We start from the raw sequence: 18,790 nt of genomic DNA, 5'->3' as shown, positions 1-18,790 counted from the left end.
CAAATGGGCTACTGTCATGTAGCCTTCAATTATGTAACCTCTCCCATTCTATGATAGGGGTGACACAGGGCAGCATCCTTAGACCCCCTCCTATTTGTTATATACATCAATGATCTGCTTTATGTCTCTAACATGATTAAACCTGTATTGTTTGATGATACTACCATCATCTACTTAGTTGCTTTACAAGAATGTAAAATTTCAAGTCTGTACTCTCCCTCAATGTATTTTCTTGTATGTATAACAAAAAATAATCAACACATAATAAATCGGTACTTACTAGATTTTTCGAAAGGAGAGCTTTCAGTTCTGTCTTGTCTTGGAGTTTGAGGGGAAGGTTTTGTACTCGGCCTGTAGATAGACTTGTTGGTCCCACAAGATTCTGTCAGGGGTGGAAGCGTATTAGCATTGTATAGAAAATATTTACAAAATAGTTTTAAATACATAAAACTACAAATAGTAATTATTGAATTATTACATTAGCTTATAGCTTTTATGAATGCATTAAAAAATTTTGTTTCACACAATGGAGCGACACCATTTAAAGTGTTTCCATCACCCTGAAGGCTGGTAAAAATATATTACATTAAAATCATACACAAGTACGTTACTATCTGTGTATGTAAATGTTTCTCCAGTTACTTAAAGCTTACCAGTTCTGTCTTGTCTAGGAGTTTGAGGGGAAGGTATTTTACTGGGCCTGTAGAGAGACTTGCTGGTCCCACATGATTCTGTCAGGGGTGGAAGCGTATTAGCATTGTATAGAAAATATTTACAAAATAGTTTTAAATACATAAAACTACAAATAGTAATTATTGAATTATTACATTAGCTTATAGCTTTTATGAATGCATTAAAAAATTTTGTTTCACACAATGGAGCGACACCATTTAAAGTGTTTCCATCACCCTGAAGGCTGGTAAAAATATATTACATTAAAATCATACACAAGTACGTTACTATCTGTGTATGTAAATGTTTCTCCAGTTACTTAAAGCTTACCAGTTCTGTCTTGTCTAGGAGTTTGAGGGGAAGGTTTTGTACTCGGCCTGTAGATAGACTTGTTGGTCCCACAAGATTCTGTCAGGGGTGGAAGCGTATTAGCATTGTATAGAAAATATTTACAAAATAGTTTTAAATACATAAAACTACAAATAGTAATTATTGAATTATTACATTAGCTTATAGCTTTTATGAATGCATTAAAAAATTTTGTTTCACACAATGGAGCGACACCATTTAAAGTGTTTCCATCACCCTGAAGGCTGGTAAAAATATATTACATTAAAATCATACACAAGTACGTTACTATCTGTGTATGTAAATGTTTCTCCAGTTACTTAAAGCTTACCAGTTCTGTCTTGTCTAGGAGTTTGAGGGGAAGGTTTTGTACTCGGCCTGTAGATAGACTTGTTGGTCCCACAAGATTCTGTCAGGGGTGGAAGCGTATTAGCATTGTATAGAAAATATTTACAAAATAGTTTTAAATACATAAAACTACAAATAGTAATTATTGAATTATTACATTAGCTTATAGCTTTTATGAATGCATTAAAAAATTTTGTTTCACACAATGGAGCGACACCATTTAAAGTGTTTCCATCACCCTGAAGGCTGGTAAAAATATATTACATTAAAATCATACACAAGTACGTTACTATCTGTGTATGTAAATGTTTCTCCAGTTACTTAAAGCTTACCAGTTCTGTCTTGTCTAGGAGTTTGAGGGGAAGGTTTTGTACTCGGCCTGTAGATAGACTTGTTGGTCCCACAAGATTCTGTCAGGGGTGGAAGCGTATTAGCATTGTATAGAAAATATTTACAAAATAGTTTTAAATACATAAAACTACAAATAGTAATTATTGAATTATTACATTAGCTTATAGCTTTTATGAATGCATTAAAAAATTTTGTTTCACACAATGGAGCGACACCATTTAAAGTGTTTCCATCACCCTGAAGGCTGGTAAAAATATATTACATTAAAATCATACACAAGTACGTTACTATCTGTGTATGTAAATGTTTCTCCAGTTACTTAAAGCTTACCAGTTCTGTCTTGTCTAGGAGTTTGAGGGGAAGGTTTTGTACTCGGCCTGTAGATAGACTTGTTGGTCCCACAAGATTCTGTCAGGGGTGGAAGCGTATTAGCATTGTATAGAAAATATTTACAAAATAGTTTTAAATACATAAAACTACAAATAGTAATTATTGAATTATTACATTAGCTTATAGCTTTTATGAATGCATTAAAAAATTTTGTTTCACACAATGGAGCGACACCATTTAAAGTGTTTCCATCACCCTGAAGGCTGGTAAAAATATATTACATTAAAATCATACACAAGTACGTTACTATCTGTGTATGTAAATGTTTCTCCAGTTACTTAAAGCTTACCAGTTCTGTCTTGTCTAGGAGTTTGAGGGGAAGGTTTTGTACTCGGCCTGTAGATAGACTTGTTGGTCCCACATGATTCTGTCAGGGGTGGAAGCGTATTAGCATTGTATAGAAAATATTTACCAAATAGTTTTAAATACAAAATAGTTCTGTCCAGTTCTGTCTTGTTCTGTTAAAAAGAAAACCATCATTCAAAAAGAAATAAAATGTTTTCAATTAAATTAAATTACCTGATTCCTGTATCATATTATTTTGATGTTCATCTAGAGTCAGCTTACACTCGGCAGTCTTTCGGGGCATGGAAACAGTTACTTTTCTTGGTGGTGAATCTTCACTGTCTGAAACAAAAACGTTTAATGCATTCAGAAAAACTATTAACATATATCTATATATATATTTTAATATATTACCTAGCAAAATATATTACCTAGTAAATAAGATTATTTGTTCCATTAAGCCAATCATGTTTCATTTTTTTAACAATTATTTTGAATAACTCTAAACATTCATTCCTACATACCTCTATCCACATCATTTGGTATTCTTCTGTATTTTACTGCCCTATGGTGATAACTTGTGTCTGTGTCACTTTCCATATTTGACGTTTCTTCTGCCTTTTTAAGGTGTTTTAGGGCAAGTTCCCAAGTACCTATAATAAAAATTAGAGTATATATAATTCATTATTACGAAACTTTGTATAACATCAAAACATTGAGAAATTTTTGATTTAACCATATGAATCAATGCTTGTATTTAATTACTATCAATGGAATAAATCTTGCTGATGTTGAAACGTCTCCATTTCGATGGGTCTGGTATTTCTCCTCTTTTGGCTTTCGATGATTGGTTTTCACGTGGCCAATAGCCCACGTTTGATCCCTGGAAAGGGGACATATATTTGTAAATATATGTATATGTAAATGTATGTCTCATAAATCGAGGCCCCACTGTATTTCATATATTATATACATATATATCTCTAAATCTATCAACATATATCATATACACATATTTTAAATACTAATGTTTTAATTTTGCAAATAAACAATATATATATATATTGACTTACATCAGATGCACTAAACATCCATTTGATATGGATGATTGACAATTCTCCTTCTTCATCTTCCACAACGATGTATTTATTTTCAGATTCAGCCATCTACAAATTTAAACTGATTAGGGACATTTTCTGCAGCACATTATCAGTGTCTAAGAAAATAAGCAGTCACTAATTTTATATAGTACTAAACAACAATGTTAACCTTAATTCTAATATGTTATGATGGTGAACAATACTTTTTACTAAAGTTAAAAGTTTGCAATGTAAGCAAAGAGTATTCCTACAGCTTGCACAAGAATCAAAAACAATCACAAGAAACTTACTAGTCATAAATCATGTAGTATTGACAAGAAGATATAAGTACTTTCTGTTTTCTTGATTAACATTCCTCTGGTTGATGTGTTAATCCTATACACTTTTTTTAAAAAGTCCTTACGTGGATTAACATTGAAGGCCCCAAATATTCTTGAATCACAAGGACTAGTAAATATTGGGCTTTGAAAAGGATATACCCTAACAATGAAGTAATTTTCTTCACTTCTTCGGCTGTGTACAGTCCTTAACACTTCACAGCAATTATATCCAGGTAACGAATATACATTGTTAGGAAATTTATGAGAAATTTTATTATCTGGAGATGTTTTATAAATCATGGTATTTTCAGCCTCCTTTATTCTTTTTGTAATTTGGACAATTGGATTTTTACTTGATCTGACCATCTTTTTCAGCTGATGCAAATAATTTTCAAATGGAAAAGCTGAACAACTGTCAAGAGTACCATGTTCCTCAGCATCTGCTGTTAGGTGAATCAAACTGTGAACATTGTAGACTAGAAAATCTTTCCCATACAGATCACCACACCTTGATACAAAATTCAGCAAAAGGTCATGAGCATATTTGCCGTATTTTAAGGACATACATGTGGGCGAAACAAGAAAACTTATACCAACACTGAGAGTAAGGAAATGATCATACATCTCTTGGGGTAGAATACCTTTCAATACAAGCTTTCCTGTGTAGAGAAGAAACTGTCTGTATTCAGTTGCCTTCCATCTGTCAATTTCTTCCAAACCTCGTGGTTTACGTGCAAAAATATTGGGCACAAAATCTTTTATGCTCACCAATCTAGCACTAATTTCAGAAATCTGGCGGCTACATAATTTAAATGTGTTTTTTCCGTATCCAGGTGACAAGAAGTCGCTTCATAACACCAAGGCACACCTGGTGCATATAGTCAATGGGAAACGCTGCAATTAAGTCTATGTTCAAGTCACAGAATGGTGATTTACCATGATGATGTTGCGAGTTAGATTGATTACGGAAGCGTGTGTCTGTTCTAATGGTTAAATTTGTTACTTCTGGATATGTCATTTTCCCCATCCAAGTACCTTTCTGTTCACATTTGTCACAGCCATAATAACCTGAAAACAGTTTTATGGACTTCACCATAGCCTTAGCAGGTGCATCACAAATTACACATTGTAATTTTATGTTGATAGTTCTGTTACCATACTGAATCCCATGCAACAAAAGGTCATCCATATCAGATATAAAATCATATAAGAAATTTAAATCACTTGGCTTAGAACGTCCATACATGAGGACAACTGGAAAGACTTTCAAAGGTGTAATATTCATTACTGCACAGAGAACTGGCCACAAAGCATCATTTTTGCTTCTAAATATAGGAAGGCCATCAATGTTACATGACAATAATAATTGTCTCAGTCCTTTTATAGTTGCTTTTGGATATCTACTTATGTTTTTTAACAGTTCCTCTTTTAACCCAAAGTAGACATATTTCATTCCAGATTTTTGCTGAGTTTCTATGTACCTTTCAGAACTGATTAGTGTCCGAGCTGTTTTTGGTAAGTAGTCAATTCCCATTTGCCTCAAAATTTTTAATAATTCATCAACAACATTGTGTGTAACACCATTCTTGTTTACCCACTGAATTAATAAATTCTGTGGGTAAACAAGTGAATGATGATTATCATGGTCATCATTCTCCTCCTCACTTTGAGAATTAGATAATACATCATGAATATCAGTAAGATTCATGTGTAAATCATCAATTTCAGAGCCTAATCCATACTCTTGATTTGACTCAGCTTCAAAAGAACTAATGTCATTGTCTGACGACTCAATCTCTGAACTTGATGCTGCCTCAGTAAGATTAATGGGTTCACTAGTGTGTACAGCTGTATTTGGATGCATTTTGTGTATACGTTTTAGCCTTCTTGATACTTGCATCCATCTGTTGTTGTATTGGAGTCGCTTTTTTCGCTTATACTCGTACATTCTGTTAAAGAGTGTCAAATTTCTACATTAGACTACCATATTACCTATATTATTGTTAATAATGTATTGACAGATGCAATATGTATTAAAATTCTAAAAATAAGTTATTCATTATATACAATGTGTGATAATTAAAGCTGGTGCATATAACATCCTTGTCAGGCACATGCAAAAGTGAACACTTCCAGAATTGGAGACATGCAGAAATGTAACATATGGAAATAGAGGCATGCCAAAACAAAGACATGCATAAATTCAAATTCTTATCGAAATAATTTCTAGTGATTATTATATAAATTATTCCATCAGTACTAGATCAAATATTCAATACCATCCTCCCATTGGAAAGAGTAATCATGTCCTGTTGGACATTAATTATATGTTGAGATATAATCTAAAAGAAAATAGGGACATTGAAATTGTTGTTAAACTCTATTTCAATAAAGGACACTATAGGGAACCTAGAACCCTGTATTACAAGTGTAAGTGATAATTTTGGAAAATTTAATTAAAGCTAATTGTGTAGGACACCTGGAGATATGGTGCCCATATCTAAAGAATCACATCAACTGGTAAAGGTATAGACTTGCCAATAAGTGGCTCCCAGGTTAGAGGCATAAAATGCCAAAACTAGATGGTAGAATAAAAAGAAGATATTGTAAAAGGTAACCAAACAAAGATGCCACAGAAATATTAGAAAATTAACTTTCGCAAGCAGCGTGGTAGACATGGTTGGAACAAGTTAGGTGAGAGGGTGGTGGAGGCCAAAACCATAATCATAATCATCTGTATCAAACCTTATTACAGGTAAAACCAGTAGGCAGTCTACTGTATTTTATCAAACCGTTATTAGTATAATAGATCTCGTAATAATTTTGCAAAAATAATGGCATTTACTATTTTTAAAAGATTATTAGCAAATTTACAGAAATGGTGCATTCGGAAGACAAAACCAATTTTTCACTTTTGACAATTGAGCACCTGCTACATCCAGATTCTAGGGAGGAAAGGAAGGACGATCTTACTGGATCCCATAGCCTCTCCGAGGCACAAACCAGGCTTTTACACAACCCCCCCCCCCCCTGCACCCGAGCTTTTTAAAATAGTAAATGCCACTATTTTTGCAAAATTATTACGAGATCTATTATTCTAGAGAATAATGCATATAAATGCATATATGCATATAAATACAAAAGTAAATGTAAATAATTTTACCTTGCACCTAGATCCACCAAGCCTGTATGGCGCGCGTTTCAGTACTTCGGAAATCTAGAACTATCTTGAATCTCTAATCTGCAATGAAACAATACATATTATTGCACTTATCAAAACATGGATGAATGTAGAAAATACAGAACTATTAGCTGAATATCAAATAAATGGATTTAATCTATTTCACACAGATAGATATACAGTGGTACCTCGCATAACGAATTTAATCCGTTCCATGTTCGTCATGTGAAACGGACGTCATACAAAACGAGTGTCCCCCATATAACCAGTGTGATGCACTGTGTTTATTGTGAAATTCCCTCAGTGTGCATGACATCAAATGTTCCCCAAAATATCATTTTTCTTTGCAAAATGATAAATTACCGTCCCTGAACATGTCTATGTAAAAATAATTACCAAATTCCACTTACTTTGGCTGTGAGGGAGTCGACAAGGTGCGCTGTGACGTCATCAGGGGCTGGTCGCCCGTGTGTGAAGCTCCCAGACACGGTCGCGCAGGCCATTCAAGCACCGCGTGTTGCCACAAATATATTTTCAAATATTTTTTCTATGCATTTCCAATGCGGTTTTATTTGTTTCTTTTATCGTATATGATGCATATTTGTGACCTTTACAATATGTATACAGTAGAATGTTCATAATTTTCCATGAAACTGTGATACATGTGTCAGTAATGTGTCCACAATAAATGTTTATTGTCACAATATTACGTGGTAAAAATTCACTAAAATTACAATATGTACAGTTTCACATATTATTTACACAATAATACACTGTATTACACACTCAGTACTTTGGAGGTACGTAATAGTCAATGAAGTAGTCCATGGTACACAGCGCGACTTTGCTCTCCTTGCACCAGCTACAGATAGATTTTCGTTTCCTGTTTCATCGTTCTGTGTGCTTGCAAATAACGCACTCGCGTGCACCCTTGGCTTTAGTACTTGTAGGTGGTATGTAGCCAAGCTTGTAAAGCATATGGTAGTATTGAAACGTTTATAGGAAAAGCTCAATTTGTAAGGTAGTCTTGAAAAGATCGCTTTGTAAGGTCCCACACAGGAAGAGATTCAGCTAGCCTCAAAGAGTGTCCATCAGTCAGGAAGAGATTCAGCTAGCCTCAAAGAGTGTCCATCAGTCAGGAAGAGATTCAGCTAGCCTCAAAGAGTGTCCATCAGTCAGGAAGAGATTCAGGTATTCTTGAAAATATCAATGAACAACACCACCATGGAAGCTGCTAACACTGTTCATCTATGCTACTTGTATCAGATGCATCATCACTGAACGCAGAAAACGATTCATCTATGTATCATCTATATAAATTCGAGATGGCCAGGGTGGGGCTCAGAGCTACACCTGGATACGCTCGCTGTATCATCCTCATAGGTGCTGTATCACTGGCATCCGACCATTGTGTTAAGCCCTTATTGCGCCTAGCTTCACCAATGTTATGACCCTTATGTTCTTCAAACAATAGGGTCTGAATTGCACCGACTGAGCGCAGTCTTTCAACACCGTGTGGGACAGGTGTTTGAGAGCCAGAGGCACGTGTGCCACAAATGGTTGCTCACACAGTACTAACCCAGCCAGCAGCCCTTGTCTTTCATATTCGTTATAGCAAAAGGTTCGTTCAGTGTTTGTTGGGTAGGCTGCTCCATTATGACAATCTTTCTTTGTTTCAAATGTGTTCCATTTGTTTTGTATTTGTCACTTATGTCTCAATAATGGAGCAGCCTACCCGACAAACACTGAACGAACCTTTATGGCATTTGTCCATTTTTCAAATTGTTTCAACAGTTCTTTTATTTTTCGTTTTTTTTTTTTTTATTTAAGAAACATGGAGCAGCCGACCTGTAGACGACCGAACGAACCTTTTTGACATTTGTACTGGTTTTCAAAAATCTTCATTTTTTTTATTATTTACGTTTTTTGTATGTAAGAAACATGGAGCAGCCTACCTGCCGACCACCGAACGAACATTTTGCTATAAGACAAATGAAAAATAAATATTGAACACATTTGAAGAAAGGAAAATGTCATAATGGTTTATTCAGTGTATGTAAGGTAGGCTTCTCCATTATTGAGACGTAAATGACAAATACAAAACAAATGGAACACATTTGAAACAAAGAAAGATTGTTATAATGGAGCAGCCTACCTGCCGAACACCGAATGAACCTTTTTGACATTTGTTGTATATCAGACATTTCATTTCTTTTTTCCTACAAAAACGTCAATGCTTTGCAACATCTCAGCAGTCACCCCATTATATCCCAGCATCATTAGCATCTTTAAACAAGAACAACATAATTTATGTGCATCGTCGGAGGCGTCTAAGAATGTGCAAGAAGCAGCGCGACCCCACCTGGCCCACCATGTGGTGTTGACGTTACTCAAACCAGCGTTCGTCATACGGGACGATTTGACGCCGATCGGGCCGTTCGTTACCCAAAATGTTCGTCTTTTGGGGCAATCGTTATGCGAGGTACCACTGTATTAGATATTATATTATATTCCTTTCCTCCCTAGAATCTGGATGTAGCAGGTGCTCAATTGTCAAAAGTGAAAAATTTGGTTTATTTAACATACACGCCATAGACCGGCTTGGGAAAAAAAGTTCATAAAACCCAGGGGCCATAGACCGGCTTGGGAAAAAAAGTTCGTAAAACCCAGGGGCCATAGACCGGCTATGAAAGAAAATTTGAGAAAACCCTGGGGCCATAGAACGGCTATTTAATCCCCTTGAACGGACCTGTGCATGGACCACTGAGGCATAAAAAAAAACACGGGCCATAGACCGGCTTGGGAAAAAGAAGTTCGTAAAACCCTGGGGCCATAGAACGGCTATTTAATCCCCTTGAACGGACATGTGCATGGACCACTGAGGCATCGAAAAAAAACATGGGCCATAGACCGGCTTGGGAAAACAAGCTAGGTTAGGCTAGGTAAAAAAGAAAGGAGCTAGGTTAGACTATGTATGTTTAAATCTCTGATTTAAACAGAGCCAGTGTTCAGTCAAATAACTGAATTTATCAAATCTTATCCTTGTATAATATACAAGCTGATGTGAGATCCCTGTCTACAGGTGGACTGGAACTATTATCCAGTAGGCAGTCTACTGTATTTTATCAAACCGTTATTAGTATAATAGATCTCGTAATAATTTTGCAAAAATAATGGCATTTACTATTTTTAAAAGATTATTAGCAAATTTACAGAAATGGTGCATTCGGAAGACAAAACCAATTTTTCACTTTTGACAATTGAGCACCTGCTACATCCAGATTCTAGGGAGGAAAGGAAGGACGATCTTACTGGATCCCATAGCCTCTCCGAGGCACAAACCAGGCTTTTACACAAACCCCCCCCCCCCTGCACCCGAGCTTTTTAAAATAGTAAATGCCACTATTTTTGCAAAATTATTACGAGATCTATTATTCTAGAGAATAATGCATATAAATGCATATATGCATATAAATACAAAAGTAAATGTAAATAATTTTACCTTGCACCTAGATCCACCAAGCCTGTATGGCGCGCGTTTCAGTACTTCGGAAATCTAGAACTATCTTGAATCTCTAATCTGCAATGAAACAATACATATTATTGCACTTACCAAAACATGGATGAATGTAGAAAATACAGAACTATTAGCTGAATATCAAATAAATGGATTTAATCTATTTCACACAGATAGATATATTAGATATTATATTATATTCCTTTCCTCCCTAGAATCTGGATGTAGCAGGTGCTCAATTGTCAAAAGTGAAAAATTTGGTTTATTTAACATACACGCCATAGACCGGCTTGGGAAAAAAAGTTCATAAAACCCAGGGGCCATAGACCGGCTTGGGAAAAAAAGTTCGTAAAACCCAGGGGCCATAGACCGGCTATGAAAGAAAATTTGAGAAAACCCTGGGGCCATAGAACGGCTATTTAATCCCCTTGAACGGACCTGTGCATGGACCACTGAGGCATAAAAAAAAACACGGGCCATAGACCGGCTTGGGAAAAAGAAGTTCGTAAAACCCTGGGGCCATAGAACGGCTATTTAATCCCCTTGAACGGACATGTGCATGGACCACTGAGGCATCGAAAAAAAACATGGGCCATAGACCGGCTTGGGAAAACAAGCTAGGTTAGGCTAGGTAAAAAAGAAAGGAGCTAGGTTAGACTATGTATGTTTAAATCTCTGATTTAAACAGAGCCAGTGTTCAGTCAAATAACTGAATTTATCAAATCTTATCCTTGTATAATATACAAGCTGATGTGAGATCCCTGTCTACAGGTGGACTGGAACTATTATCCAGTAGGCAGTCTACTGTATTTTATCAAACCGTTATTAGTATAATAGATCTCGTAATAATTTTGCAAAAATAATGGCATTTACTATTTTTAAAAGATTATTAGCAAATTTACAGAAATGGTGCATTCGGAAGACAAAACCAATTTTTCACTTTTGACAATTGAGCACCTGCTACATCCAGATTCTAGGGAGGAAAGGAAGGACGATCTTACTGGATCCCATAGCCTCTCCGAGGCACAAACCAGGCTTTTACACAAACCCCCCCCCCCCCTGCACCCGAGCTTTTTAAAATAGTAAATGCCACTATTTTTGCAAAATTATTACGAGATCTATTATTCTAGAGAATAATGCATATAAATGCATATATGCATATAAATACAAAAGTAAATGTAAATAATTTTACCTTGCACCTAGATCCACCAAGCCTGTATGGCGCGCGTTTCAGTACTTCGGAAATCTAGAACTATCTTGAATCTCTAATCTGCAATGAAACAATACATATTATTGCACTTACCAAAACATGGATGAATGTAGAAAATACAGAACTATTAGCTGAATATCAAATAAATGGATTTAATCTATTTCACACAGATAGATATATTAGATATTATATTATATTCCTTTCCTCCCTAGAATCTGGATGTAGCAGGTGCTCAATTGTCAAAAGTGAAAAATTTGGTTTATTTAACATACACGCCATAGACCGGCTTGGGAAAAAAAGTTCATAAAACCCAGGGGCCATAGACCGGCTTGGGAAAAAAAGTTCGTAAAACCCAGGGGCCATAGACCGGCTATGAAAGAAAATTTGAGAAAACCCTGGGGCCATAGAACGGCTATTTAATCCCCTTGAACGGACCTGTGCATGGACCACTGAGGCATAAAAAAAAACACGGGCCATAGACCGGCTTGGGAAAAAGAAGTTCGTAAAACCCTGGGGCCATAGAACGGCTATTTAATCCCCTTGAACGGACATGTGCATGGACCACTGAGGCATCGAAAAAAAACATGGGCCATAGACCGGCTTGGGAAAACAAGCTAGGTTAGGCTAGGTAAAAAAGAAAGGAGCTAGGTTAGACTATGTATGTTTAAATCTCTGATTTAAACAGAGCCAGTGTTCAGTCAAATAACTGAATTTATCAAATCTTATCCTTGTATAATATACAAGCTGATGTGAGATCCCTGTCTACAGGTGGACTGGAACTATTATCCAGTAGGCAGTCTACTGTATTTTATCAAACCGTTATTAGTATAATAGATCTCGTAATAATTTTGCAAAAATAATGGCATTTACTATTTTAAAAAGATTATTAGCAAATTTACAGAAATGGTGCATTCGGAAGACAAAACCAATTTTTCACTTTTGACAATTGAGCACCTGCTACATCCAGATTCTAAAAAAGTTCGTAAAACCCAGGGGCCATAGACCGGCTATGAAAGAAAATTTGAGAAAACCCTGGGGCCATAGAACGGCTATTTAATCCCCTTGAACGGACCTGTGCATGGACCACTGAGGCATAAAAAAAAACACGGGCCATAGACCGGCTTGGGAAAAAGAAGTTCGTAAAACCCTGGGGCCATAGAACGGCTATTTAATCCCCTTGAACGGACATGTGCATGGACCACTGAGGCATCGAAAAAAAACATGGGCCATAGACCGGCTTGGGAAAACAAGCTAGGTTAGGCTAGGTAAAAAAGAAAGGAGCTAGGTTAGACTATGTATGTTTAAATCTCTGATTTAAACAGAGCCAGTGTTCAGTCAAATAACTGAATTTATCAAATCTTATCCTTGTATAATATACAAGCTGATGTGAGATCCCTGTCTACAGGTGGACTGGAACTATTATCCAGTAGGCAGTCTACTGTATTTTATCAAACCGTTATTAGTATAATAGATCTCGTAATAATTTTGCAAAAATAATGGCATTTACTATTTTAAAAAGATTATTAGCAAATTTACAGAAATGGTGCATTCGGAAGACAAAACCAATTTTTCACTTTTGACAATTGAGCACCTGCTACATCCAGATTCTAAAAAAGTTCGTAAAACCCAGGGGCCATAGACCGGCTATGAAAGAAAATTTGAGAAAACCCTGGGGCCATAGAACGGCTATTTAATCCCCTTGAACGGACCTGTGCATGGACCACTGAGGCATAAAAAAAAACACGGGCCATAGACCGGCTTGGGAAAAAGAAGTTCGTAAAACCCTGGGGCCATAGAACGGCTATTTAATCCCCTTGAACGGACATGTGCATGGACCACTGAGGCATCGAAAAAAAACATGGGCCATAGACCGGCTTGGGAAAACAAGCTAGGTTAGGCTAGGTAAAAAAGAAAGGAGCTAGGTTAGACTATGTATGTTTAAATCTCTGATTTAAACAGAGCCAGTGTTCAGTCAAATAACTGAATTTATCAAATCTTATCCTTGTATAATATACAAGCTGATGTGAGATCCCTGTCTACAGGTTGACTGGAACTTCTATCAACTAATCCATACATCAAACCTGTCCCTTACAGCCCACAATCTATCATTAGGAAAACCATGTGAGAAATCTTTAAGGAATTCTGATAAAGAAAGAGATCTAGGGGTGGTTCTAAATAGAAAACTATCACCTGAGGACCACATAAAGAACATTGTGTGAGGAGCCTATGCCATGCATTCCAACTTCAACAGCATGTTGTGGGGTGCCGATATTGTGTGCTAGGTTAGGCTAGGTAAAAAAGAAAGGAGCTAGGTTAGACTATGTATGTTTAAATCTCTGATTTAAACAGAGCCAGTGTTCAGTCAAATAACTGAATTTATCAAATCTTATCCTTGTATAATATACAAGCTGATGTGAGATCCCTGTCTACAGGTGGACTGGAACTATTATCCAGTAGGCAGTCTACTGTATTTTATCAAACCGTTATTAGTATAATAGATCTCGTAATAATTTTGCAAAAATAATGGCATTTACTATTTTTAAAAGATTATTAGCAAATTTACAGAAATGGTGCATTCGGAAGACAAAACCAATTTTTCACTTTTGACAATTGAGGACCTGCTACATCCAGATTCTAAAAAAGTTCGTAAAACCCAGGGGCCATAGACCGGCTATGAAAGAAAATTTGAGAAAACCCTGGGGCCATAGAACGGCTATTTAATCCCCTTGAACGGACCTGTGCATGGACCACTGAGGCATAAAAAAAAACACGGGCCATAGACCGGCTTGGGAAAAAGAAGTTCGTAAAACCCTGGGGCCATAGAACGGCTATTTAATCCCCTTGAACGGACATGTGCATGGACCACTGAGGCATCGAAAAAAAACATGGGCCATAGACCGGCTTGGGAAAACAAGCTAGGTTAGGCTAGGTAAAAAAGAAAGGAGCTAGGTTAGACTATGTATGTTTAAATCTCTGATTTAAACAGAGCCAGTGTTCAGTCAAATAACTGAATTTATCAAATCTTATCCTTGTATAATATACAAGCTGATGTGAGATCCCTGTCTACAGGTGGACTGGAACTTCTATCAACTAATCCATACATCAAACCTGTCCCTTACAGCCCACAATCTATCATTAGGAAAACCATGTGAGAAATCTTTAAGGAATTCTGATAAAGAAAGAGATCTAGGGGTGGTTCTAAATAGAAAACTATCACCTGAGGACCACATAAAGAACATTGTGTGAGGAGCCTATGCCATGCATTCCAACTTCAACAGCATGTTGTGGGGTGCCGATATTGTGTGCTAGGTTAGGCTAGGTTAGGCTAGGTAAAAAAGAAAGGAGCTAGGTTAGACTATGTATGTTTAAATCTCTGATTTAAACAGAGCCAGTGTTCAGTCAAATAACTGAATTTATCAAATCTTATCCTTGTATAATATACAAGCTGATGTGAGATCCCTGTCTACAGGTGGACTGGAACTTCTATCAACTAATCCATACATCAAACCTGTCCCTTACAGCCCACAATCTATCATTAGGAAAACCATGTGAGAAATCTTTAAGGAATTCTGATAAAGAAAGAGATCTAGGGGTGGTTCTAAATAGAAAACTATCACCTGAGGACCACATAAAGAACATTGTGTGAGGAGCCTATGCCATGCATTCCAACTTCAACAGCATGTTGTGGGGTGCCGATATTGTGTGCTAGGTTAGGCTAGGTTAGGCTAGGTAAAAAAGAAAGGAGCTAGGTTAGACTATGTATGTTTAAATCTCTGATTTAAACAGAGCCAGTGTTCAGTCAAATAACTGAATTTATCAAATCTTATCCTTGTATAATATACAAGCTGATGTGAGATCCCTGTCTACAGGTGGACTGGAACTTCTATCAACTAATCCATACATCAAACCTGTCCCTTACAGCCCACAATCTATCATTAGGAAAACCATGTGAGAAATCTTTAAGGAATTCTGATAAAGAAAGAGATCTAGGGGTGGTTCTAAATAGAAAACTATCACCTGAGGACCACATAAAGAACATTGTGTGAGGAGCCTATGCCATGCATTCCAACTTCAACAGCATGTTGTGGGGTGCCGATATTGTGTGCCATCACATGTAAACCAATCAAGCCCACAAATACGTCAACATGGACCAGCATTACACCGTCTAACATACTCTGTCAGATGTAACAACTAAATTTGTGAATTCAAGACCTAATCTATTGCATAACACAGTGTTAGTACGAGAAAAACATTACTTACATTCGAAGCCGTGTTTTAAAATGGCGCGGACCTTGGTCTACTGACGCTCCACACTGTGTGTTCGTTTGCGTATGATGAACGTGTGACAATTTACTACAACAATTATTTAATTATTCTTATTCTTTATTTTACTATTTTTAGGGTACATGAAATTTCCAAATTATTTGCACACAATAATATAATTGCATTGTCATAACCTTTATATATTACGGAAAATACGATGACATGAACGAAGTCAAAGTGAAGTTGAAGTCAAAGTCATTCGCCGAACGTATTAGTCATTTTTTTTCTCCCAAACGATAAGGGATAACAAATCCACAGAGCATATAAGTGTAGAGTAAAGTCAATTTTATTCAGGAAAGTACATACATAGTTGATTTACAAACATAATGTTGGATTTATAGATAGAGCTAGTGCATACAATACCTAAAGCCAATATAGTAGGCATATAGCATTTCAGGCAACCGGGCAGTATATATGGACCCCTTACTCAAATCTCTGAATATGTTAGATATTAAGTCCCTGCACATACTCTCATGTGTATTTTATATATATAAAACGCTGCACTGTAATGTCAATCCTGACCCTAAAAGCTTCCTAGAAGGTTGTAACAGATCCCATGAGCACCACACCAGAAACAAATACCTGTAGGTGTGTACTGATGGTGCCTTATAGTGTGTACTCGTACCTTATGGTGTGTACTGGGGCCTTATGGTGTATACTGGTGGGAATGGGAACTGTAATGTCAATCCTGACCCTAAAAGCTTCCTAGAAGGTTGTAACAGATCCCATGAGCACCACACCAGAAACAAATACCTGTAGGTGTGTACTGATGGTGCCTTATAGTGTGTACTCGTACCTTATGGTGTGTACTGGGGCCTTATGGTGTATACTGGTGGGAATGGGAACTGTAATGTCAATCCTGACCCTAAAAGCTTCCTAGAAGGTTGTAACAGATCCCATGAGCACCACACCAGAAACAAATACCTGTAGGTGTGTACTGATGGTGCCTTATAGTGTGTACTCGTACCTTATGGTGTGTACTGGGGCCTTATGGTGTATACTGGTGGGAGTGTAGGAACTGGGCGAAGCATTAGCCGTGATTTCAGCAGGGACGACACTGGTGTGATGCAGGGCTTTGAATGTTTATACTGATTTCACTGTCCTGACATTATTTCTGGAGCTACGTATTTAATTTTTATAGCAATGTGTTCGCAATAGAAAGTTCTATAAGAACATGGGTAGAGTTGGCCAACACAGCGTCAAATAAATTTGCGGCGAATAAAATCTTACGCGTGTTTGTACCCGTGAGCGTCAAAAGTTTTTACTTTGCTCATGTTTTTCAAGTTTATACTTGTTTCACACCGTTTTTTTTGTATAGTGTTCGGAATAAAATTCCCTACACAGACATATGCATATCAAATACAATTCCTTGGAATTCACAGCTGTAGAGATGACGGAAAACACACAACCGGAACCCGCTCTTAATTGACACTCCAACTCACACCCGCAACACCCACAAAAAAAGTTTCTCTTGTTTCATGTATACTTACTTTAGTTTTCGTGCTACAGTTCTCATTTAGGTATCAAAATATTCCTAAGAAAATAGACTACAATACTGAAACAATCTAAGACAATTATGTGTACTTACCAAAGCAAAGACGATTGTAGTAAAATAAGTTGAGCATTTTATCTCCACTCCACCTCCTTCAGGTACTGATTCCTGAAGTTGCTCAACAGATGTTCCTAGGTGGAGTGAAGCTGATGTAGGTGGTTATTTCTTGTCCACCCAATACACCCTTTTCCTGTGATAAGTGGTGTAACAAGGTATGACGCAAAGTGGAACATCGCATGTCTTGCACGCTATACCAGTTTCCTTCCTGATACCCGACTTTGAACACACTTCACACCTGCGACGTTTGGGGATTTTTACCAGCTCATGTTTCAATTTATAGTTCAGGCGAGTCTCTGCTATAACAACACGTCGCTGTTGTCTCTTGGTTGGCAATAAACTACTGTCTGAATCGTCGCTCTCACTATTGTTTTCAAACACTAATGTGGAATATGAATTATCTTCATCAGATTCAGCTTCAGCACTAGGTGTAGACGTGAAGAGAGGGCGCCTCACACCCGACGGGCCAGGTGTTGACGGGTCAGCAGCAGGATACACAGGACCAGTGTCATGATTTATGTCTGGAGCATGAACTAGATGTGGAGATGGTGTAGTTGTTGCAGGCCACTCTGCCTTGTCAAATTTCAATAAAGACCAAATAGCAACTTCATGTAACTAGAGCAGAGTTAGTTTCCTTCGATCATCTGTGTTGGCCTTGTACAATGCATGTACAATGCATTGAGTAAAGACCAAATAGCAACTTCATGGAACTAGAGCAGAGTTAGTTTCCTTCGATCATCTGTGTTGGCCTTGTACAATGCAACCACAAGTTGACATTGAATGTGAATTAACAATGAGACAAGTAAGATTTATACTAATACATTTATACTAACTCTGTTGAGCGTTGACCATTTATACATCAAATCTGTTGATGTGAGCACTTTAGTTTAGTCTGCCGTTTAAAGAAAAAAAGAGCATATCAATGGTATATCACAGAAAACGAATTTATCATAAACTCATGTATTTGTCTTATCATATTGAACTGCATTCATATTTTTAATATATAACAATATGAATATACAAATTTCTGTAAATCCCCTACCTTGTTGGAATCTGTGGAAATGAATGAGCAAATGTGCTGGCTGAAGGCGCTAAAGGAAACCACATTGGTTTCATTTTGGATACAAATGTCCATG

The 18,790-nt window shown here is 36.9% G+C and overlaps 2 protein-coding genes across 2 annotated transcripts in view; both read right to left on the bottom strand.

Annotated features, from left to right (window-relative positions):
• Positions 1-10,915, bottom strand: part of LOC138369747 (uncharacterized) — a 13,289-nt gene extending 2,374 nt beyond the window's left edge. The window contains exons 1-2 of the transcript XR_011229917.1: positions 10,498-10,915; positions 6,978-7,055 (exon numbers count right to left, since the gene is read on the bottom strand). The gene's annotated coding sequence lies outside the window, so the exon portion shown is untranslated. The remainder of the gene's footprint in view (positions 1-6,977; positions 7,056-10,497) is intronic.
• On the bottom strand, positions 2,444-4,061 carry LOC123768065 (uncharacterized). The gene is made up of 5 exons (XM_045758323.2): positions 3,785-4,061; positions 3,468-3,560; positions 3,160-3,277; positions 2,919-3,047; positions 2,444-2,736 (listed from the first exon to the last, which is right to left on the bottom strand). The coding sequence occupies exons 2-5, from the start codon at positions 3,558-3,560 to the stop codon at positions 2,615-2,617; spliced, it is 462 nt and encodes a 153-aa protein (XP_045614279.2). The 5' UTR covers positions 3,785-4,061; the 3' UTR covers positions 2,444-2,614.
• Positions 10,916-18,790: the final 7,875 nt, after the last annotated feature.

Source organism: Procambarus clarkii, chromosome 29 (genome assembly GCF_040958095.1).
Source record: "Procambarus clarkii isolate CNS0578487 chromosome 29, FALCON_Pclarkii_2.0, whole genome shotgun sequence".
Lineage (NCBI taxonomy): Eukaryota > Metazoa > Arthropoda > Malacostraca > Decapoda > Cambaridae > Procambarus > Procambarus clarkii.
This window is presented reverse-complemented; position numbering and strand designations above follow the sequence as displayed.